The 25,490-nt window shown below is 39.0% G+C and overlaps 1 protein-coding gene across 5 annotated transcripts in view; it reads left to right on the plus strand.

The window, feature by feature from the left end:
• Positions 1-25,490, plus strand: part of ranbp3b (RAN binding protein 3b) — a 171,954-nt gene that overhangs the window by 101,972 nt on the left and 44,492 nt on the right. For all 5 annotated transcript variants that reach the window (XM_072244196.1, XM_072244198.1, XM_072244194.1 and 2 more), the window contains one exon: positions 2,946-3,079. In XM_072244196.1, the coding sequence (XP_072100297.1) occupies positions 2,946-3,079 (134 nt within the window). The remainder of the gene's footprint in view (positions 1-2,945; positions 3,080-25,490) is intronic.

Raw genomic sequence — 25,490 nt, forward strand, 5'->3', positions numbered from 1 at the left:
AATTAGAAGTGTACAAACTAGTAGAAGTAGTAATGAAATTGAGAAAGAAGTGAGAAATATTAGGAGGCAGAAAAGAAGTAACTTGCATACATTTGCGGCTGCTGTGGAATATTGCTTTTGAATTCTGTGGATCATCCAGTTAATCTTTCTATGTTGATGGCAAAGCCTCAGTAACTGTAGTGAACAGTGTAAATCATGTACACACAGAAATAGACATGGATCAATTTTAAATTCAGTTTACTGCAATTTCTGTGGTAATTTCTGGCAAAAGGTTAACTTATGTACTTATGCACTTGTGGGATTGTTTACGGTCTCATTATTGAATTAATATCATTAAAGAATTCAATTTCATGGGGTATCAGAAAATATATTAATATATTGAAGCGAATTTGGGCCTCTAGGCTACTTGGCATAGCAATTTTAAAAATATTCCTGTATATCAAATGTACTTAAAAGGTTTGGTGTCCTTGGATAAAGATCATGAATCATGGGGTTGCCTTTAAGGAAAAAATGTGTTACTTCATGTACAAGGGAAACACTGATCAGTGAACTGCTTTTATAGAATGGAGTAATTGGAGACCTTTCTATCCCTCAGTAGTGAAGAACTTGAAGTATTGGATTATTGCAAGCATTTAAATATTACAGGTTCTCCTTCAGAAAAGTTACTAGTGTAGTTCCAACCATCGACGGACAAAAAGCCTACTCAGATGCACCCGAGCAGTAAAGTGACCAGTTTCCCATTTTCTGTGATTATAGGTCCAGTTAAGAGCAAATTCTAGATCTTCTTAGTACAATGGACTCCTTATAAATGTGTGAATTTATTGATCTGAAATGCAAGGAAGATGTCTCCTTTAAAAATGGATTCCTCATTGCCTTTCAGACAACTACAGAACATGTTGTAATATATTTTGCCATATTTGCTGCTCTGACAAACTCAGCAATTTAAGCCAAACCAGTAAAGTGCTAATACTATTCTGTTTTGCTTGATATATTTACTCCAACACTTTTCAGTGGGTGCTGTCTTTCATACATATATAGTTTTAGGTCTTTATGTGGTACAAACAAAATTCATTGTGCTTTGTATCCATCCGTATGATTGAGCTATTTATATGTGAGCAATTGAGGGATAGAATACTATTCAGAAAGCCATTAATGATTTATTTTAAAAATGTGGCATTACAAAATAATAATTCTGCTAATAGCTTTTAAAAGTTGATTCAGAAATTTTCCATTGGGAACAGATGTGCTTGGGAAGTTGTTATTTTGAAAGGATAATGATCCTGGTGCTTTTAAGTTGGGAATTCCAGACAGTGACTGTTTTAGAATGTTGTGGAGTTTACAAAGAGAAGATCTTGCAACTATATTGTGGTTTCTATAATCTCAGGATGTCACAAGGTACCTTACCACCAGAATAGTGTTCTTACATAGCAAAGTACAAGATAGAAGAGCACCATTTTGTCTGTACTGTCCGTTGGTTAGAAAAATCTGAAATTAATTACGTTGTCCTAATCTTTCTTTGCCTTACCATTTATGCAGTTTTCCCAAATTTTTGATTGAACTACACTTCTGAGAAGTGTATTACACTACACAAAACTACACTTTTTCTCTATCAAGAATAATTTTATAGAAAAAAACAAAAATGTTTTCTGAGAAATATGTATGAGTTAATCCTATTAGAGCTGTTTGATGAAATGTTCATGCGATTATAACTACCATTTTAGAAAATCACCTCCTGTGTAGAATTCTTTCCTTCTCTTCCCTGAGTCTCCTTTTTATATTGTAAGTGGCCTATTTGCTGGTGATGATATTGGATTAAATCTTATCTTGTCCGATCATCAGCATTAAAGCACTTCTGAAATGAGAAAATGTGTGGTCATTTTGTTGATTTTATCTTTTAAGCCCTTGTTAATGAAAAGCCGTGAACTATAGGTATTTGAACATTACAGAACAAGGTGTCAGTTGACTTTACCTGGAGGATAGTTCTTGGATTGCAATTTGGCTTGCTTGGATAGATGAGAAGTATCACCTACCCAAATTATAAATGTCTTGACTTTCCCTGTATTTCCTCTTTGACAGTTCCGCTCTCCAACTGTAATCCTGCAGCTGGGAGTAACGAAAAGCTGCAGAACGGCACGCTCCCGAATTGCTCACTAAATTTCCTTGGTACTGAGTATCCAGGACACTCTCCAAAGTGGGAGTCACAGAAGAAATACTGGGTAAATTCAACAAAGCTGTTATTGCTAGCATGATACTTGGATTAGGAGCATGTAATATCAGAAAGTCACTTTTGAAAAGGTGATTCCTTCTGTCAGTTGTCCATGCCAGCTTTTCAGCCACACTCAATATTAATGCTAGATTATTTCATAAACTACAGGGAAATGTAAGTAAGCAGGAGAGGTGAACCATTCTGAAGGAGGTTGTGGGTGTTTTATTTGGTAAAGAGGCAAAATTCTCTTTGACCTCCCACTCTTATTCGTGTTTATTGCTGTTGTCATGTTGTCCGCCAGTCTAGGTCAATGATTGTTTTATAGATGTAGAAACAAGTGAGGGAGTTGGAAAAATAAGAAATGGAGGATATGGTGGAGCCACATAAATTTGAACTGATACTTTTTTATTTGAGTCTGTGCAAGGAAATATCTTGTAACTTTCTATTGTTGTGTGTGTGCTCTACAATCCAGTCTCTTGCATTCAGAAGATCCATTTCATTATGAATCCCATCTGATGAGCTTTCTCCCATCACTTAGATGAATTCCATTGTGTGTGCCAGCATTCTGCTTTATGAAGTGGATTGGATTTGTGAATGCAGCCCCGAAAAGCTGCATTGTTGTATGGCCTTGCCTTTCAGTTATATCCACACCTGATACCTACCTTTATTCAATTAATCCAAAGCCAGTGTTCCATGAAGCTATATAATTGAATCTAATTGCAGCTCTTTATTTTTCTAGTTAATAGCAGTGGAACCAATGGTGTGAGCAAGCCAACTGAGGATAGCACCATCGTTTCTTCTGTAAACCAGAATAGTACATCAGACATAGAGGGCTCATCTGTCAACAGCTCAACGACCACAAGTAGTCACTCGGTATGTAACACTGTTGTCAGCAATGACTTTGAGACCTCTAAATGAGTAATTATCTAACAGTACAACAATATAGGTATGTGGTTACATGATGACATCAGGGCCATGGTTTTTCTGTCTTGGATGTTACTCCTGGTAACTCCTATATTTTCATAAAGTTGTTATCTCATGGATCTTTGTGCATTTTATTGCTGGTGTCTGTTGGGCAAATGAAATTTGAAGATGTCTGGTACAATTGTTACAAAGTTATTAGGTAGCTGTGTAGGTTCACTCAGTTCGATGGCAAGAGTGCATCTCAGCAAGCACCCTTGTAATGCATTTTGGCATCAGTGAGGTGGGAAGGTGTTTGAGTGATAAACTTGCTCTATATTGTTGCTGTATTTATTAAAAATAGCACTGCCCTGACATTGTGTTTTAAAGTAGTTACATTGGTCCCAATGTAACCATTTTTGTGTTTGTTGATTGCGCTAATAGCAAGCATTTAATATTCTGTGATTTGTGTTGCAAGTTGCTCATCTCGCTGATGAGATGGCTGGGCACCTAGCATGCCTGAGACTATAGCTTTCAGGAAATTTGTAGTAATCAATGATCCAATCCTTACCATTCCAGCCAAGATTAGTGAAGACTGATTAGAGTAGGAATCCTTGGTAATTTATTCAGAAAATGTGAAGCTGATATACAGTTGCAGCATTTTCCTAGTTGACTTGGCAGATTCAAACCAGATATGAAACCTGCGGTCATTAATTTTCTTCCTCACATTTTTTCTCCCCACTGATTTAATAGCGCCGTTTGATCTAAGCTGTGCTGGTGTGCGGCTGCACTTAACTGATATGCTCCCGCACATGTAGCCTTCGTTGCCACGCAGCTGGAATTGGACACAGCTAGTAAAAGATTACGAAATGGGCAAGATTCTCTTTGTTGTATTGTATTTCATTATATCCTTCTATTGAATAAAATAAAAAGTTTGTGATTTTTCAATTTTCATTATAAACAAGTACAAAAAAGGCATTTAAAGTGTTGGGCAGTTTTCAGGTCGTGTAAAAACAAGTTTCTGCTCAGAACAATTGTTGGTCTGCGCAGCTGTAAAAAAAATATTAGAGGGAACGTTATTTAATAGTAATTCAAATTGAAATTCAGCATGCCTTAGAATTGCTAGATCATCATTGCAGATCAGATTTTAATAGGAGAAGGGACTAAAAATATGTTTATACAAACAGTGAGTGAAAAGTAAGTTCAACAGATACTGATAGTTAAGAAAGAGTAGATTCTAACTTCAGTTACACTATAGGAATAATTGCCCCTTCTTTGCTCTCATATGTTTGTCTGTATATATTTTCAATTGGAATTGAAAAGTTTTGTACAAGTCAAACTATGCATTGTCCACCTTGTTTAGACCACACTGGGAATTCGAAGGTAAGTTTCTGAATAACTTCTCTTCATACCACATTCAAAATTAATCATTCAAATTTTTGCTTAAATATGAATTCCAGTAACCGGCATCCAAAACCATTCTACAGTGTTTACACTTGAATCAAAGAAGCCACCTACAATAATATAAATTTCCATTTTAATTTTGCAGTTGTTTGTGTTGAAGGGAAATAATGGACAAGTGTTCTGTTGATCTGGATATAGAAGTTGGTTTTTCTACTGTTGTTAGAGAATCTTATTTGCTTTGATGCGGAGTTAAGTTGATTTTTGTCCACGAACAGACTCTCCGTAGTCTTAAGGTTCAAGTCTTAATATCAAAAAGGAAAAGCACATACTATAAACATAAAAGATTCCTCAGATACTGGAAATCCAGAGTAACACACACACAGTGCTGGAGAACACTGCAGATCAAGCAGTATCTATAGTGAGGAATAAAGAGTCAGCGTTTTGGGCCGAGACCTTTCATCAATCCTGATGCTGCTTGACCTGCTAAGTTCTTCCAGCATTTTGTATGTATTAAACACATACCATACCTAGCATGCATATAATTTTTGCAGTGTTTAGTAACATGAAGGGTAAGTCTAAAGTTCAAAAAGAATATCCAGATCCAATACATATTGTGCAATTAAAGCAGGGTAATAATTGACAAAAATGAGTTTAATTTTATGAATTTTTCAAAAATGCTTCGAAGGGATTGTAGGGGAAAACCATTGTGCAGAATATGAGATTTCTATAGAATCTATTTGTTTTGTAAGTAAATTTTAAAGATTTTTCATAAGCTCTGATTCATGTACACTTATCCTCTGAAATGCTCAAGCAATGTGTGACAGCCATAAACTAAATAAATACATTGGTGGATTAGATGTCAAATCAAGCAATTTTATATGCCAGACAGGCCAAACCATGTAGATTTGTGGTCATCACAAAGCAAAAAGCTTGGCTTCCCTCAGAGATAGTTATATATCATAGCTGTTCCAAGATTTCACAGGTACATTTAATGTCAGAGAAATGTATACAGTATGCATCCTGAAAAGCTTTTTCTTCGCAACTATCCATGACAAGAATGAACGACGGTTAAATGTCAGAACCCCAAAGTCCCACCTGCCAGCTCCCCTCCCACCCGCGCGTAAGCGGCAGCAGGCAGCAATCCCCCCCACCCTCCACAGGCAAAAAAAAAGCATTGCTCCCCTCTCCAAACACTCGGGCGTGAGCAAGACAACAGCAAAAACACAGACTTGCAGTACTCCAATCACTACATTGTTCATCTAGCATTTGACATACCACAGGCTCTCTGTCTCCCAAATAAGGGAGAAAGAGATGTCTCTGTTTCACAGCGAGAGGGGAGACATAACAAACAACTCGCTGGTTTATGATGTTAAAAGTCCATTACAGCGCTTTTTCCAAGCTCTGAGCCCAAAGATCTCAGGTCTTTGGGCATACTGCCTTAGATCTTCCATCTCCCACGACACACCAGTCTCCTGCCCGGATGCCGCTGTCCGATCCCCGTCTCCAGAGCCATGAAATCTCGGTCCTCCGAAGGCAAGTGAAGCTGTTAGGTTGAGCCCTTGGTGAGCTGAACAACAGCCAGTTGTGAAACGCAGAAAGCGGGTCCCATTCCCGCAAAGAACCGTAGTCAGCGTGTAACTCCAGTTCAGGGTCTTCAAAAGTACCCTGAAAGGGAAAAATAGAGATATTAAAGATGGAAGTAGAGCTGTTTCCGAAGATGCAAACAAAGGAGTCGCCGTTAGGCGCCATTAACCCTCCTGAGCTCCGCATCATAAGAAAGAAGAATATATTGGTTAGCAATGTATTTTCAGTGTCCTGGGGGTGGGGGGGCAGTAAATCATACAGAACTAATTAAAGATATGTTATTAATCAGTAAATGTATTCATACACGCTGCATTAGATGTACTGTAATTATATATGCTAAAATGGTAAAAAGTGATGCGTTCAGGATTGTAAAGAATAAATTTAGGCTAAATACATTGTCATACAATGTGACCAGGAGCTAAAATGGGATTTTGAGGCAGAACAGACAGTGGACAATTTTAGGAATGGCTAGATATCATCACGGATGATTGTAGTTCTGCAGTTCTGGGAAACAAAATCTAGTAAGCTGCTGCATCTTCGACATCAGGGCTTGCCATACAGTGGCATGCAAAAGTTTGGGCACCCCTCATCAAAATTTCTGTTACTGTGAATAGTTAAATGAGTAGAAGGTGAACTGATCTTTCAACACTCTTTTCAACATTTTAAGCAAGATTAGTGGATTATTTTTGTTTTGTGCAATTTTAGAGCGAGAAAAAAAGAAAGGAGCACCATGTAAAAGTTTGGGCACCCCAAGGGATTTGAGCTCTCAGATAACTTTTACCAAGGTCTCAGAGCTTAATTAGCTTATTAGGGCTATGGTTTCTTCACAGTCATCATTAGGAAAGGCCAAGTCATTGAAATTTCAAAGCTTTATAAATACCCTGACTCCTCAAAACTTGTCCCAACAATCAGCAGCCATGGGCTTCTCTAAGCTGCTGCCTAGCACTCTGAAAATTAAAATAAATGATGCCCACAAAGCAGGAGAAGGCTATAAGAAGATAGCAAAAGCGTTTCCAGGTAGCTATTTCCTCAGTTCGTAATGTAATTAAGAAGTGGCAGTTAACAGGAACGGTGGAGGTCAAGTTGAGGTCTGGAAGACCAAGAAAACTTTCCAAGAGAACTGCTTGTAGGATTGCTAGAAAGGCAAATCAAAATACCCATTTGACTGCAAAAGACCTTTAGGAAGATTTAGCAGACTCTGGAGTGGTGGTGCACTGTTCTACTGTGCAGTGACACCTGCACAAATATGACCTTCATGGAAGAGTCATCAGAAGAAAACCTTTCCTGCGTCCTCACCACAAAATTCAGCATCAGAAGTTTGCAAAGGAACATTTAAACAAGCCTGGTGCATTTTGGAAGACAATTCCTGTGGACTGACAAAGTTAAAATAGAACTTTTTGGCGGCAATGAGCAAAGGTATGTTTGGAGGAAAAAGGGTGCAGAATTTCATGAAAAGGACACCTCCAACTGTTAAGCACAGGGGTGGATCGATCATGCATTGGGTTTGTGTTGCAGCCAGTGGCACGGAAAATATTTCACTGGTAGAGGGAAGAATGAATTCAATTACCAGCAAATTCTGGAAGCAAATATCACACCGTCTGTAAAAAAAAACGGCTGAAGATGAAAAGAGGATGGCTTCTACAACAGGATAATGATCCTAAACACACCTCAAAATCCACAATGGACTACCTCAAGAGGCGCAAGCTGAAGGTTTTGCCATGGCCCTCACAGTCCCCCGACCTAAACATCATCGAGAATCTGTGGATAGACCTCAAAAGAGCAGTGCATGCAAGACAGCCCAAGAATCTCACAGCACTAGAAGCCTTTTGCAAGGAAGAATGGGCGAAAATCCCCCAAACAAAAATTGAAAGATTCTTAGCTGGCTACAGAAAGCATTTACAAGCTGTGATACTTGCCTAAAGGGGTGTTACTAAGTACTGACCTTGCAGGGTGCCCAAACTTTTGCTTCGGGCCCTTTTCCTTTTTTGTTATTTTGAAACTAAAAGATGGAAATAAAAAAGTAAACTTGTGTAAAATATTAAAGAAATGTGTCATCTTTAACTTTATGCCTTTAGTTCATCTTTTACTCACTCAGCTATTTAGAGTAACAGAAATTTTGACCGGGGTGCCCAAACTTTTGCATATATATATATGCTCAATATGCTGTATATATATATATATGCTCAATCGTGTATTTTCCTGACAATAGATAATGGATCTATTTAGCATTATAATGTGTGTCTAATCCAATTTTCAATAGGCTGCTGGGTTTATCATTTGCTCGTGTGTGTGTGTGTGTGTGTGTGTGTGTGTGTGTGTGTGTGTGTGTGTGTGTGTGCGTGCACGCACGCGCGCCCTTAACTCCTGGTGGAGTCGTCAGGGAGCCATCATGACAAGCTTTTTGCACCGATCTTTTTGGTATGCTCATCGTATGGTGTGTCTTGGGCATCTGAAACCTGGCGGAGTCTATCCCCCTCCAGGTTTTTTTTAGCTCGACACTCAACCCAGGCACAGATGGAGAGCATGCAAGGGTGCTGGCCGGATTCGAACTTGGGAACTCTCACCCCAAAGTCCAGCGTTGATGCCACTACGCCACCAGCCGGTACAGACATTTGCTCCTAACTGGTAGTAAATACATATAATATGGCTGAAATGTCTGTCCTTTATATTTTTTGCTTTGTAGGTTTAAGTATCCAAAATAATTTTGCTAGAACTAGGCCACAGAGAACTTGATGAATTTCCACAATAAAAACAGAAATATTTATCATCTTTGCATGCAGACTTTCTTATGTCACTAATTTAAATGTCTTGGAGAGAAATTGTGTCTCTTAACTTAGTTGTTTATTTGACCTGAGGCATGGTATAATTGGGAAAAAGCCAAAACAAAATCTGAATGCATGCACAGTGTTGATTCTGGGTGAAATCCATTAACATTGTAGCTCTGTTGCTATAAATGGATTTGTAGTTCACTAATAGAATTGTCTGTACTTGCCACACGAGAGTCTTCATATCTAATATATCTTCCTTGTTAGTTATGGGGTGTGCCTGCAGCGCAGTAAGCTTGCTGAAACTATGCAACCTACCTCTGTTATTCTCCTATTAACAGTTAAGAAGGAAATATTTTTCTAAATCAGAAGCTCTAAAGGTATAGGATAGAATAGCTGAAAATGAAAGCAGCTGTTTGTATGAGATTTTGAAGGCTTTGCTTGCATCTCTTTGGATATACGGAAATATTTGGAAACCATGAACTTGTGATTCAGCACACATTTGGATGGGTTGATGTGTTAGGATCCTTTTCTCAAATGGCATTGGTTTCACCTTGTGCTCCAGTTTCATCTTGCACCTGAGAGATGTGCAATTTGTTGGATAGTAAAAATTCTAAATTAACCCTAGTTCTGTAGGAGAATGTGGGGTGAATTAAAAAAAGGATTAGTATTGGAATAAATTAAATGAGTAATTGATGTTAGGAGAATAACAGCGTCACTCTTGACTATTGGCTGTCAATGAATATTACAGAAATGCCTGACAGGTTATATGTTTTCTGCTTCATGTTACTTATCAGCTGCGTTAACCAAATTATTTGAAATTAGTGATCAATTCCAATAATCTAAATTTTCCTCGTCAGTGGTTCAGATGTTAAGTAATCTGTAAATTGACCAAGAGTCCCAACAACTGACTATTCTCTATAAATGGACAAGTTACAATTTATCTCAGTCATAGTGATCATGACCCTGCCTGTACATGTATTAATTTTTGTTTAATTGTATGAAGTATCGTACTCCCACAAATGCGCAAATAAATCTTTTAATATTTTAGAAGAGCTTAGAATCTTTTTAAGAGATAAGCAATTATACTTACTTTGATCAGACTACTGTTTGGTTGATTATTTCCAAATAAATCTGGTGCATATTGTACAATCTAGTCTTTAATATCTTTTCTCATATCCTCTGCTCACTTGTTTCTTCAGAGACCCACCTGCTTCTGTGATACTTTCCCACTAATCTGCTAATTATCTAGTATAGCCTTGAGCTAGTTTACATTTTAATTATTTCTCTCTCTTCAACTACCATTCTCCTTTCAAAGCCACTCTGCCCTCACAAGCTTGTTTTCACTCGCAAGTCTTAAAGGTAATGTTGCATTGTCAAATTGCCCCCATCTCATTTGTAACTTTTTTTCCCTCCTAGTCAGGTTTCTGCCCTACCCAGTTATAAGATAGCCCTAACCAACATCTTTAATGACTGCTCTATAAATTGTGACCGTTTATCAATTTCCACTACTCAGCATGCACTAGGTTATATTATCCTCCGTTGTATCACTACAGTCCAATACATTGAGACTTTGTCAATTGCTTTTACTAATTTACTTATTAGTCAAAGCATATGTAGCAAAATTTTCTTTTCACAGTCCACAGATGGATTGTTATATAGAGTTACAAGAAAAGTTGTGAATCCTTTGTAATTACCTGGTCTTCTGCATTAATTACTCATAAAATGTGGTCTGATTGTCGTCTAAGTTATAGTAAATAACCACAGTCTGCCTAAACTAATAACAATTGTACTTTTCATCGATATTGAGTACACCATTTAAACAATCAGTCTAGGTTTAAAAAGGTATGTGAACGTCTGGGGTAATGCCTTCTATAAAAGGTGTGCCAATCAATGAGATGAGATTGGAGGCATGGGTTGTAGAGATGCCCTGCCCTATTTAAAAAAAAAAGACGCACCAAGTCAGGTTACTGACAGAGCCTGCTCTTCTCAAGAAAGATTTGTCTATGCGCACCATGCCTCAATCAAAACCACTTTCAGAGGACCTTAGAAGAAGAATTGTAGAGATGCATGAAGCTGGAAAAGACTACCAAATCATTTCTAAAAACCTGAGTGTTCATTAGTCCACAGTAAGGGAAATTGTCTACAAGTGGAGGAAATTCAGTACTGTTGCTATTCTCCTTGGGAGTGGGCATCCTGCAAAGATCACACCTCAAACACAATGTGCAATGCTTAAGGAGGTGAAAAAGAACCCAAGGGTAACAGCAAAAGACTGTTGATATCTCTAGAACTTGCTGAGGTCTCTGTTCATGTGTCCACTATAAGAAAAACACTGAATAAGAATGGTGTTCATGGAAAGACACCATAGAGGAAACTACTGGTCTCCCCCAAAAAAAAATTGCTGGACATGTCTCAAGTTTTCTAAAGACCACCTAGGTGTTCCACAACGCTTCTGGAACAATGTTCTGTGGACAGATGAGATAAAAGTTGAAAGTTTTGGCAGAAATGCCCACCACTATGTTTGGTGGTAAAAGGGCACTGCAAACCAACACTGACACCTCATCCCATAGTGGAAGGAGCATTATGGTTTGGGGCTGCTTTGCTGCCTCAGGTTCTGGACAGCTTGCAATTGTTGAGGGAACAATGAATTCAAAATTGCTGCAAAATGTTTTACAGGAGAATATCAGAGTAGCAGTCTGTCACTTGAACCTTAATAAAAGTTGGATGATGCAACAAGACAGTGATCCAAAGCATGAGAAATCAACAACGGAATGTTTTAAACAGAAGAAAATTTGTGTTTTGGAATGATCAAGTCATTGTCCAGACCTTAACCCAATTAAGGCATGACCTGAAGAGGGTTGTTCAGGCAAGGTATCTCAGAAATATTGATTAACTGAAGTAGTTTTGTATTAAGGAATGGTCTAAAATTCCTCCTCGCTGTTGTGTAAATCTGATCAGCAGCTACAGGAAACATTTGGTGGAGGTTATTGCTGCAAAAAGACATTCTACCAATTGTTAAATACAATAGTTCACATACTTTTTCCAGCCAGGACTGTGAATGATTAAACAATGTGTTCAATAAAGACAGGAAAAGTACAATAGTTTGTGTGTTATTAGTTTAGGCAGATTGTGTGACTTGGATGAAGATCAGACCACATTTTTATAGACAATAGACAATAGGTGCAGGAGTAGGCCGTTCAACCCTTCGAGCCAGCACCACCATTCACTGTGATCATGGCTGATCATCTACAATCAGTACCCTTTTTCTGCCTTCTCCCCATATCCCTTGACTCCGCTATCTTTAAGAGCTCTATCTAACTCTTTCTTGAAAGAATCCAGAGAATTGGCCTCCACTGCCTTCTGAGGCAGAGTATTCCACAGAACCACAACCCTCTGTGTGAAAAAGTTTTTCCTTAACTCCATTCTAAATTGTCTACCCCTTGTTCTTAAACTGTGGCCCCTGGTTCTGGACTCCCCCAACACTGGAAACATGCTTCCTGCCTCTAGCGTGTCCAATCCCTTACTAATTTTATATGTTTCAATCAGATCCCCTCTCATCCTTCTAAATTCCAGTGTATACAAGCCCAGTCGCTCCAGTCTTTCAACATATGACAGTCCCGCCATCCCGGGAATTAACCTCGTGAACCTACGCTGCACTCCCTCAATAGCTAGAATGTCCTTCCTCAAATTTGGAGACCTAAACTGTACACAATACTCCAGGTGTGGTCTCACCAGAGCCCTGTACAACTGCAGAAGGACCTCTTTGCTCCTATACTCAACTCCCCTTGTTGTGAGTAATTAATGCAGACAATCAGGTAATTGCAAAGATTTCATAAACTTTTTCTTGCAACTGTATTTCTAAGGCATCATGTAAAATAGTTATGTAAGTGCCACGTGCGGTGAGTCCTTTGCTGTTAGTTAACAATAAAATCTTTGTTCAAGGTTCTTGTTTTCTGCAATTGTTTTAGATATTTCTTGACGTATTTGCAATTGTTTATCATGATTGCAATATAGTTGACACTTCTGGGTATGTATCTTTAATTTATGAAGTTTTTTTTGCTATTAAGCACAATCCTTAATTTATTTCAGCCCATCACCCTTACCTGGGCATAGGCCATTGTCAGCAGCTCTCCAGAGTCTTCTGCCTGGTGCTGGTCTTTCAAGTTGTCCCCAGGGATAGCCCATCTTCTTGGTGTCAGTTTCCTTCCTCTCCTAGGGATGTAGTTATTGGAGCTTCTGTTGGCATTTCTGTTGCTCTGGATTTTTACAGGATGGGGCTGCTAGCCCCATGCCCAACCTTCCTTTCACAGCCGACTTTGGGTCTGTCCATGGCAAAATTAATCCTTAACATAGAGGACAGAAAAAGAGATTATATCAAAATTAATAACAGACACAATTGAAATCCTGGGTGGTATAGATAAGTCAACGAAGATTGTTATATACTTGACTAATAGATGCTTTGAAACATACTGTTGTTTAGATAGACAATTTACTCGTCCAAAGAAACCTGTTGAGAGAATTGACTGTTGACCTCTTGAAGTGTATAATTAAGAGCGAATGGTTTAGGCAAGGGTTTAGGCTTGTGGTGTCAGAGGTCACAATCAACAGTGTGTACCACAGAACTTGATCTAGAGAAATGAGACTGTATTAGCAAGTCATGAAAGAACATCAGAGAAAAATGAATCATCTTTGTTAAAATGATTTTCAAATTATGCAAACAAGGCTAATTTATGTACAGCTACAATACTGCATGTGGCTACTGTTATGCAGAAAATTTTACAAAGGAGCTCAGAATCAGGTTTATTATCACCGGCATGTGACGTGAAATTTGTTAACTTAGCAGCAGCAGTTCAATGCAATACATAATATAGCAGAGAGAAAAAAATAATAAAATAAAAAATAATAATACTGCATAAGTAAATCAATTACATATATTGAATAAATTTTAAAAATGTGCAAAAACAGAAATACTGTATATTTTTTTTAAAAAGTGAGGTAGTGTCCAAAGATTCAATGTCCATTTAGGAATCAGATGGCCGAGGGGAAGAAGTTGTTCCTGAATCGCTGAGTTTGTGCTTTCAGGCTTCTGTACCTCCTACTTGATGGTAACAGTGAGAAAAGGGCATGCCCTGGGTGCTGGAGGTCCTTTATAATGGACGCTGCCTTTCTGAGACACCGCTCCCTAAAGATATCCTGGGTACTTAGTACCCAAGATGGAGCTGAGTAGATTTACAACCTTCTGCAGTTTCTTTTGGTCCCGTGCAGTAGCCCCTCCATACCAGACAGTGATGCAGCCTGTCAGAATGCTCTCCACGGTACATCTATAGAAGTTTTTGAATGTATTTGACATGCCAAATCGCTTCAAACTCCTAATAAAGTATAGCCATTGTCTTGCCTTCTTTATAACTACATCGATATGTTGCGACCCGGTTAGATCCTCAGAGAAACACTCACAACACGCTGGAGGAACTCAGCAGGTCGGGCAGCATCCATGGAAACGGTCAGTCAACGTTTTGGGCCGGAACCCTCCCTGATGAAGGGTTCCGGCCCAAAACATTGACTGACTGTTTCCATGGATGCTGCTCGACCTGCTGAGTTCCTCCAGCGTGTTGTGAGTGTTGCTTTGACCCCAGCATCTGCAGCATATTTTGTGTTTAGATCCTCAGAGATCTTGACACCTAGGAACTTGAAACTGCTCACTCTCTCCACTTCTGATCCTCCTATGAGGATTGGTATATGTTCCTTCATCTTACCCTTCCTGAAGTCCACAATCAGCTCTTTCATCTTACTGACGGTGAGTGCCAGGTTGTTGCTGTGGCACCACTCCACTAGTTGGCATATCTCACTCCTGTACGCCTTCTCATCACCACCTGAGATTCTACCAACAACGGTTATATTGTCAGCAAATTTGTAGTTGGTATTTGAGCAATGTCTAGCCACACAGTTGTGTATACAGAGAGTAGAGCCGCTGAAACATATCATGATGGTGTCTTCTCTCCGAAGTATTTAATGTACATTAGACAGCTGTTTTGGAGAGCCAAAAATTGCCGTCGTCTTCTCCTTGGAGGTGATACCATGGGTGACTGAATGCTTAAACCTTTCTTGATTTACTACTTGGAGATCTTGAGGGCTCACAGGCTGTAAAGAGTTATTCACATTACACTTTTCCAGAAGTTGGAGATCTGATTTTAAAAGCCAGGACAACAGTGCTGCTTTTTCAAAATTGCATCATATCAAACAATATTGTAAAAGAAATTACCTGGACAACAAAACCTTACTGACCATTCACAAGCCCACAAACACTGAGAAACATCAAGAATGCCAAAGAGTGGGAGTATATTAATAATTAAGGTGAAGGAGCATGAAAGTCAATGTTTCAGGCTGTGGCCTTTCATCAGGACTGGAAATGAAGGGGGCAGAAGTCAGAATAAGAAGGTGGGGGAAGGTAAGGAGTACAAGTATGACAGGTAATGTGTGAGACCAGCTTGGGGGTGGGGGGGGTGTTGAAGTAAAAAAAACTGGGAGCTGATAGGTGGAGAAGAAGAGGGAATCTAAGAGGAGAAGACATTGGAGCATGGAAGAAAAAGAATGAGGGGGGACACAAAAGGTAATGGGTGATAGGAGAAGGGGGGGGTGGAATTGCTGGAAATGAAAGAAATCAATATTCATGCCACTAGATGTGAGGCTACCCAAACAAAATATGAAGTGTTGCTCCTCTGACCGGCGTGCAGCTTATATTGTGGCAATAAAGGAGACCATGAACAGACATACGCAATGGGAATGGGAAGTGGAATTGAGATCCTGTCTTTTGTAGCATATTGGAACAAGGGTGCTAAATGAAGCGGTCCCCCAAAATATATCTGGTCTCACCGAAGCTGGGGAGGCCACACCAGGTGCAATAGGTGACCCCGACAGGATAAGGGTTTTGTATGTTTTAATTGGTGTGTACCCCGAAAGGATGCATAATGTATGTTTTTATTGTCTTAATTTAAGATTTAATTATTAATAAAATACTTCTTCAGAAACTTGCATAGATGTATTTTAAGTATTTATAACTTTTTATCAACATTCTAAGGCTGTGTTGAATGTGGCTATAGTTTTTACATGTGATATCACTTTTCTGATTTTTTACTTAAATGTTACCTCCTTTGGAAATTGACAAATACCAAGAACAATAAGTAGAAATTGCCAAACCCCCAGCTGTATCCAAAGTTGTCTTTAGGATATATTTCAATAGTCAGAGAGTTATACAATACCAAAACAGGCTCTCTGGCCCAACACGACCACATTAACCAAGTAGCCTTCCTAAGGTAGTCCCGTTAGCTTGTATTTAGCCAATATTTCTCTAAGCCTTTCCTTGCCATATACCTTTCCAAATGTATTTTAAATATCACTTCCTTTGGCATGTAATCACCATCCTGTGTATATTAAAATATGCCTTTTCCTTAACAGCGTACTGTCTCTTTATAGCTGACCTATCAAGGTGCAACACTTTATATTTGGCCAGGTTAAACTTCATCTGCGATTTCTCTCCCCTTATATACAACTGATCTATATTCCACTATATTTTTGTGTACCACCAATCTTTGTAGCATCTGCAAACTTACCCACCCACCTACTTTTTCATCCTGATCATCTATATACATCACAAACAGCAGAGATCCCAATACAGATCCTTGTGGAACACTACTAATTACAGACCTCCAGCTAGAATAAGTCCCTTTGACTACCATCCTGTGTCCTCTCTGGGCAAGGTGGATCTGAATCCAAATGATTAATTCACCATGGACCTCATGCATCTTAATCTTCTGGATGAATCTCCCATGAGAGGCCTGTCAAATGCCTTAATAAAATCCACGTAGACAACATCCACAGCTCTGTCTTCATCAACCACACTCGTCATCTCATCAAAAATCTCAAACGAGTTAGTAAGACACAACTTGCTCCGCTCAAAGCCATGCTGGCTCTCCCTAATTGGGCCGTGGTTTTCCAAATGATCATAAATCCTATCCCTAAGAATCCACTCCAGTAACTTCCCTACTACTGATGTGAGACCCACCAATCTGTATTCTCCAGGATTATCCATGGTTATGTTCTTGAACAATTACTTACTCGCCAGACCTCTGGAACCTTGCCTGTGGCTAGAGAGGATATATATTAGTCAAGGCCCCAACAATTTCTTCATTTACCTCTCTCAGTAACCTGCGGTATATCCCATCAGGCCCTGGGGACTTAATCCACCTTAATACTCTTTAAGAGAACTAACACTACCTTCTCCTTTACTTCAAAATGCCCTAGCATATTAATACTCTCTGCACTGATCTCTCTATCCTCCACATCCTTCATGATGTAAAGTACTCATTAAAGACCTAGCCCACATATCCAAGCAAATATTCTCCCCTTTACCCTTGGGTGGTCCCACACACTCTCTAGTTATCCTATAGATTGCCTTGGAATTCTTTTTAATCCTCCTGCCAAGGACTTTTCATGGCCTCTCCTGGCTTTCTTAATTCCCTCCTTGAGTTCTTTTCTGGCTTTTTTGAAATCCTCAAGGGCTGTATTCAATTCTAGCTTCCTAAGCTTTACATACTTTTCTTTTTCTTGTTGACTAACTTCATCACCTCACTCAACCTCCAAGGTTCAATCCCATCAGTGTGATTACACCCTTCCTATTTTTGAGTTCTACCCATATAAACTCAGTGGGCAAGCCCTTCATTATGTCCTCTCTGAGCGCAGCTGTGATATTGTCCATGATTAGTAGTGTAACCCCACCCTCTTTCACCCCCTCCCATCTTTCCTAACATATCGAAACCCTGGAACATTGAGCACCCATTCCTGTCCCCCTCTCAACTAAGTCTCTATGATGGGCAGAGCAATAATAATCTTCTAAAAAAATCTCATGTGCCGATGTAATTTTGAGCAGAGGTTGCCATCGATTAATGAATTATTAGCAATAATTATGGACTCTTTAAAGGAAAAAGAATGAGTCCTATTGCTTATTTACATGTATTTACTGTTTTGCTATTAATAAAACTATAATGTAGATTGAATTAAATGAAGCATTCTAGAAAATCTGTTCAAAATCTTTAATTTTTAATAAAGAATTGAAAAATAACATAATTTCTAAATAGCATTGTTGTTAAAACCATTTACTATCTAAATACTAATGTGTACTCCAGGTCTGTGAGGAATACAGAAAGCATTATCCAATGCCACATGTTCCTTCCAACCATCTAGTTGGTGTCAAGCTGGCATAAGACATTTCTGTGAAAAGATCTCAGTGTTCTTGGGTTGTAAAAAATAAATCATTGCTCCAGTACAGCTAACGATTATATCTTTTTTTATTGTGAGTTGGGTTTAAAGAATTCAGGGGCTGCCCTGCATGCTGTGTGCCATCAAGATTTTTGCGCAGGTCATTGGTTTGTCTTCCCTGCTGTGAAAGGCTATCAGTCCCAAACTGTCTTTCATCATCACACACACCCTCCAGTCCCAGCAATATAGGAGAAGTCGTAAGTGATCACACAGTAATAATGAAAAACCTATTTTGGATTGTGCATGTGTAGTCTGAGAAACAGAACAAAGCTAGTCAAAGTTGTTAATTCACAAAAAGTCTTACAGTCCTGCATTACCTATCAAGTGCAAGTCCTAAGGAATGCTACAGATGGAATGGTAGCTAGCAGTCAAATGGCAGTTCCTAAAACCTCAGTCCAGAAGTGTTAATAATATCATGTGATCATAGATTATATGAGTCACTCGAGTATTTTAGCAGTCATTTGTTACACAGACCTAAAAGGGCCTATTGCTGGTTATGTTCAAAGAAGGGAAATAGAGCAGGACTTTGTAAAGTGTAACGTTGGACAACTGGCAGGAGCTGCAGTGCAATATCATTGCAAAGGAAATGAATTTCTCCTCCTTTGCATAAAGGGAGTCTATATAATACAGGGTTTCTCAACCGGGTTCCACGAGAGATCATGATTTTAAAAAAAACATAGTTTTTTGAACTTTGCACAACTTTTATACAAAATCTTGTATAAAATTGTGTCTTAGGCTATATTTTTATTCATATTGCTTTGGCTTATGGATTTTAGTAACTTAACTATTCAACATTGTCAATAAATTTTTAGGTTGTAAGTGACATGAATTAAAATTAATTTATAACCACTATTTAAATCTACCAAGCCTACCTTTAGAAAAATTAAATTCCATTTTGACTTAAGCCAGTTATTTAACAGAAATATATTATGTTTGTCTTTTGACTTTTTACAATTTATGAAAAGAAAGAAAGAAATTAATATCAAGAAAAGTAAGTTAAACTTAACTACCTGTATTTTTTAAAAGAAAGGTTGGCTAAAAATTCATTCTGTACTCAAAAGAGCATTGACAATTATTATTGGATTGTTATATCTACAACTTACTGATCACACTAATGTACCGGAGCTGTAGATATAATAATATTTTTTGCAGGATTTCCCTGAGACCTTAAAATTATATCTGGGGTTCATCCACGGTAAAAAGGTTGAGAAAGGCTGATATAATATTTACAGCTAACTCGAAGTGACACTTTTCTTACCACAGGCAACCATTGTACTAGACAACATGACCAAATGAATCACTGTCCTGATTGATGGGAACCTAATAGATGTACATTACCTAGTTTCCAAACTTCCATGATGGGAAGAATTTCTGTAATGTTGAGTTTAATTATTTAGCCTTATACAGCAAACGATGGTGACGATTTGCTTATATACATCAATATGTACTGTACTCAAGACAGACTGAAGTCAGATATGTAGGTTGTTTGTATAAGAGCACAATAAGCTTTGGAAGAGTTGAGATGCATCTTTGTTAGGCATGAAATATTGACTGAATTAATGTGTGGAGTCACTTCGCATTTCCTTGAGATTTTTATTCATAACTCATCCTAGAGTTACACAGGTGTCCCCCGCTTTTCGAACGTTCGCTTTACGAAACCTCACTGTTACGAAAGACCTACATTAGTTACCTGTTTTCGCTAACAGAAGGTGTTTTCACTGTTACGAAGAAAATCAGTGCGCGAAAAAAGGCAGCGCGCACCCCGAGCAGCTGCTCTCCCCCGGATTCGGAACTGCATTCTAGCCGGCATTGCTTTAACACATGCCTATGAGCGGCCGTTTGCAAGATGAGTTCTATAGTATCGGAAAAGCTTAAAAGAGCTCGTAAGGCTGTTACACTTAGCGTAAAACTAGACATAATTAAGTGTTTTGCTCGTGGTGAACGAAGTAAGGACAAACACGAGGAATTCTGCAGATGCTGGAAATTCAAGCAACACACATCAAAGTTGCTGGTGAACGCTTCTAGGAAGAGGTACAGTCGACGTTTCAGGCCGAGACCCTTCGTCAGGGCTAACTGAAGAAAGAGCTAGTGAGAGACTTAAGAGGGGGAGGGGGAGATCCAAAATGATAGGAGAAGACAGGAGGAGGAGGGATGGAGCCAAGAGCTGGACAGGTGATTGGCAAACGGGGTATGAGAGGATCATGGGACAGGAGGCCCAGGGAGAAGGAAAAGCGGGGGGGGAGCCCAGAGGATGGGCAAGGGGTATAGTCAGAGGGACAGAGGGAGAAAAAGGAGAGAGAGAGAAAGAATGTGTGTATATAAATAACAGATGGGGTACGAGGGGGAGGTGAGACATTAGCGGAAGTTAGAGAAGTCAATGTTCATGCCATCAGGTTGGAGGCTACCCAGACGGAATATAAGGTGTTGTTCCTCCAACCTGAGTGTGGCTTCATCTTTACAGTAGAGGAGGCCGTGGATAGACATGTCAGAATGGGAATGGGATGTGGAATTAAAATGTGTGGTCACTGGGAGATCCTGCTTTCTCTGGCGGACAGAGCGTAGGTGTTCAGCAAAGTGGTCTCCCAGTCTGCGTCAGGTCTCGCCAATATATAGAAGGCCACATCGGGAGCACCGGACGTTCACCAGCAACTTTGAAGTAAGGACAAAGTGACTTTGGCTTGTGGAAGTTGAGGAAGATGATGTTGAAGAGGTTTTGGCATCCCATGACCAAGAACTGATAGATGAAGAGCAGATGCAATTGGAAGAGGAAAGGATAACAATCGAAACCGAATGAGTAATGATAAAGTACGACTTTAATTTTGAAAGGGTACGACGGTTTAGGGCATATTTGCAAGATGGTTTGAGTCCTTACAAAGAACTGTATGATAGAAAAATCCGCGAGGCTCAGCAGTCAAGCAAGCCTTCCACATCAGCCACAGCAGACGACAAACCTCGACCTTCGACATCGAGGCAGGCAGAGATAGGAGAAGATGACATGCCTTCCCTGATGGGCGATGAGATGACGCCCCAGTGTCCCACCACCCCAGCCCCCGGGCTGCGGACAGGTACTGATTCACGGAGAATGCAGCGGTAGCTGGGAGGCACACAGCACATCTTTAAGAAAAAAGCCGAAATAAACATGCTAATTGTTTAGGTGCTCTGCGCTGTCTTCCCGATTCCTGTAAGTGATACTACACTGTACATACATTAGTTCTACTTTATATCGGCTGTGTATTTTTACGTGTTATTTGGTAAGATTTGGCAGCTTCATAGCTTAAAGGTTACTGGAGAGCGCTTGCGCCGTGTTTTTGCCGAGAGTGCTTGCGTGAGATTTTCACTAGAGAGAACAGTTCAGGCAATGATTGTGGAAAAGTATTTCTACTTTATATAGGCTCTGTATTTATCATGCCATTCCTGCTGTTACTGTATGTTACTGTTATTTTAGGTTTTATGTGTTATTTGGCATGATTTGGTAGGTTATTTTTGGGTCTGTGAACGCTCACAAAATTTTCCCATATAAATAAATGGTAATTGCTTCTTCGCTTTACGACATTCTGGCTTGCGAATCTTTTCATAGGAATGCTGTACCTTCGGATGGCGGGGGAAACCTGTATAGAGTGGCAACAGGCCCTTCAGCACACCAACTTTGTGGTGACTATCAAGCACCCCTTTACATTATTCCTACATTATTCTACATTATTAGCCCCTTACAGTAACCAATTAACCTATCAACCTGCATGTCTTTGGGATATGAAAGGAAACTAGAACATCCATGCGGTCATAGGAGAATGTGCAAATTATACACAGAGAACACCCAGGGACAGATGTGCTGCAGGAACTCAAAGGGACAGGCAGCAGCAGTGGAGGCAATGGGACGGGTAACGTTTTGGGTCAAGATCCCGTATCAGACCCAAAATGCTGACCATCCATTTGCCTCCACAGGTACTGCCGTGCTGAGTTCCTCCAACAGTTTGCATGTTGCTCCCTATTATAGAACTTGCAGTCTCTTGTAGCACCAGAGGTCAAGACTGAACCAGGTGGCTGTAACTGTGAGACAGCATTTCTTCCAGCTATGCCACCCAGTGAGACACCAGAGAGATCTGTACATGCATTAAAAGAAACCCTGAACAAGTAATTGAACAAACTACCTAATGAATCAGTGACTGGCAAACTATTTTTTTTTAAATCTATACAATTCCATACTTCAGTACTTCATTTTAACAGACAACTACAGTACTGCATCATGGTCTTTGCACGCAACTAAACTTGGTACAGACTGATGTCAAGGGGACAAAGAGGGGCAGTGTTTTAAGGAAGAACAATTTGAACTGTCTGGAGAACAAATACAACAATACTAAGGTGACCTCAATGGAGTAGTCTTGTGTATCTAATCTGAAATATTTAGTGTGCTGACTTGATGCCCAATGTATATTGTCATATGAAGAGCGCTTGACGGCTTTGAGCCTGTATTCACTAGAATTCAGAAGAATGAGGGGTGACCTAGTTGAAACCTAGCGAATTGTGCAAGCCCTTGATGGAGTGGATGTGGAGAGGATGTTTCCTATGGTGGGAGTGTCTAAGACCAAAGGACAGCCTCAGAATAGAGGACAGTGCTTTTAGAACGGAGATGAGGAGGAATTTCTTTAGCCAGAGTGGTAAGTCTGTGGAATTCGTTGCCACAGGCAGCTGTGGAGGCCAAGTCTTTATGTATATTTAAGACAGAGGTTGATAGATTCTAGATTGGTCAGGGCATGGGAAGAAGGCAAGAGATTGGGGCTGAGGGGAAAAATGGATCAGCCATGATGAAATGCAGAGCAGACTTGATGGGCCAAATGGCCTAATTCTACTCTTATATCTTATGGTCTAAAAATGCTCACTGTAGGACAACCGATGCTGAGGAATGCTGTCCTACAGTGAGCATTTGGTACTGTGTCAGCTACCTTTCAATGGTCATGAAATAGTCAAGCTGCTGCAAGTTCCTTGGTATAATACCAGAAACAAATACACATCTGAGTCAAACAAACTAAGAGTGATCATCTGATTTGGTCTGTGATGGCTATGTTTACACATTTTCTTCAGAAGGCAAAAGCAGTCTGCTGTATTTCAATGCAGTTAGTCAATTTTGCATGTGTTCAGAGACTGATGGCTATGCATTAAAGGATAAATGCCCTGTTGAATGCTTGTGTGTTTATACAATTTAAACAAAACCTAGAAATAATAATAATAGCTTAGAGCACTTTTCATACAGATGATGTGTCAAAATGCTTTACAATGGGATAAAGTGTGAACATAAAAATAAAATAAAAAAATAACATAAAAGACAGAAATGTCTTAGTTTAAAGCAAGGTTAAATCAATAGGTTTCGAGCTGGTGTTTTAAAAGTGCTGACTGAATTTGCATCCCTTATAGTTTTAGGTACTGAAATCCACAGTTTAGGAGCGTAGTTCAAAAAAGCTGACCTGCCAATATCTTTTAAGGGTGATTATTTAAATTTAAGAAACCGATAGGAACATTAAAGGTCTATTTGGATGGATTATACTTTGGTAACTTGCAAATACATTTTCTTGACCTTTTCTTCGTCATGTTAGATATTCAAAGAATTCAAAGAAAGGTATTCATTTTCCTTGTTATTGATTCCATTCCGATCCTCACCTGCTCTTTAAGGCAGAACTACGATACTCACAAAGGTGATATTAACAGTGGGAGTTTTTCATTGCTATTTTCTCTCCATTAGAGGAGGCTGTCAACTCAGTTCTTATCTTTGCCTATTAGGGTTTCAGTTCCATCTTCATCATACTGTCCTCTCTTAATCAAGTTTTTAATGCTCATCCAAATCCCCACACCTTTATAAAATTCTTTTGCCGTATCCCATCCTGGAATAAATCCTACCTCTATCAGCCCTACTTTTTTGTAATTACATGATCTTCCAGTTTCAATACAACAAATTTAGAACTTTCAGAACTAAATTCCCTTTCTATTAAACAATCTTCAACCTTTCAGTCAAGAAGCATCCATTTACAATTCTCCATTCCTTCGGTATACTTATTTCATGCATTCATTCATTCTCTTTCCTTCTTTAGGATTTTTCAATCAAGTTTTAGGAAGCTAAATCCATTTTTTGACTTCAGCTCAAAGTTTGTTTCATTTTTTAAAAAAAGGTCCATTTTGGGACCATTTGTCTGTATTAATGTTGGTACCTTATGTAATGTTAATTTTTTGGGAACCTAAAACATTGCCTTTGATTTTCTTATTATTTTGGTGTTTTGGAAATCTGATTCATTTATTGTGAACTGGTTGGACATGGCATTACAAATCAGGCTGGTGAACTGGAACCAATTTTAATCATTTATGCATGTAGATACTCTCCAGAGTTAATGGATGATATATTGATAGCAGCATTTAATGAGGAATAAGAGTGATCCAATACTGGTTACTTTTGTGGATGTTTGAGAAATGTGAAAGACTCTAAATAGATGTTAGATTTTCTTTTAATTTCTTTTGAATATTGTCCAGGACAGAGAATAAATGCAGTAACTTTTTCAGAGGTATTTATTTGTCCTTCACCAAAAGAGGTTCTGATTTGGGTAGGGTAGAACCCAAGTGGTAGGAATACAATGTTATCATAGAAATGTGTAATACAGAATTGGGCCCCTTCTGCCCACCTCATCCATACCGACTGTGATGTCTATCCCATTTGCCTGCATTAGACCCATTATCTCTATGGTTTTTGTAACAGTACCATAAATATGTTTTAAAAATTATAATAGAAGAGGATAGGTCAAAGCTAGGAAATGATTAAAAAAATTAAAAGGCTGAGAAAGGAAAGACAATTAAAAATTGATTTGCCATGAAAAGTGGGTTTTTGAGGGGCAGTTAATGAGGACAGTACCTGAACCAAAGTCATTAACAACATTGTTAAGCAGTGCTGAAGCAAAGTGATTGTCTTCACAAATGAGTATGATATTATCTTATGAAATAATCTTACAATGGGCAAAGAGGTAAAAATAATGTTGCTGAAAAATTTTAGAGTGTACAGAGAGAACATGAAAAATAAGAGATGAGAAATTGAAGAATGAAGGTATACAAACAGGGCACTGTTATAATGAGAATATTAATAGTAGCTCAAGCAGAAGCAACCTTCATCTTTACAGTTGTCCTTCTTCTTTGCATTGCAAGATTTTGTATGTTCTCCTAACTGTTGCTGAGGTAACTAGTTCTGAAATTGCTTTTATCCTGCAGGTTTACCATGTCTAATAGCCTTTTGCTTATTTCTGACTGTGGGGTTGGCATTGTTGCTTGAGAATTGGTTGGAGAATTTC

This window comes from Mobula birostris, chromosome 26 (assembly GCF_030028105.1).
Source record: "Mobula birostris isolate sMobBir1 chromosome 26, sMobBir1.hap1, whole genome shotgun sequence".
Classification (NCBI taxonomy): domain Eukaryota; kingdom Metazoa; phylum Chordata; class Chondrichthyes; order Myliobatiformes; family Myliobatidae; genus Mobula; species Mobula birostris.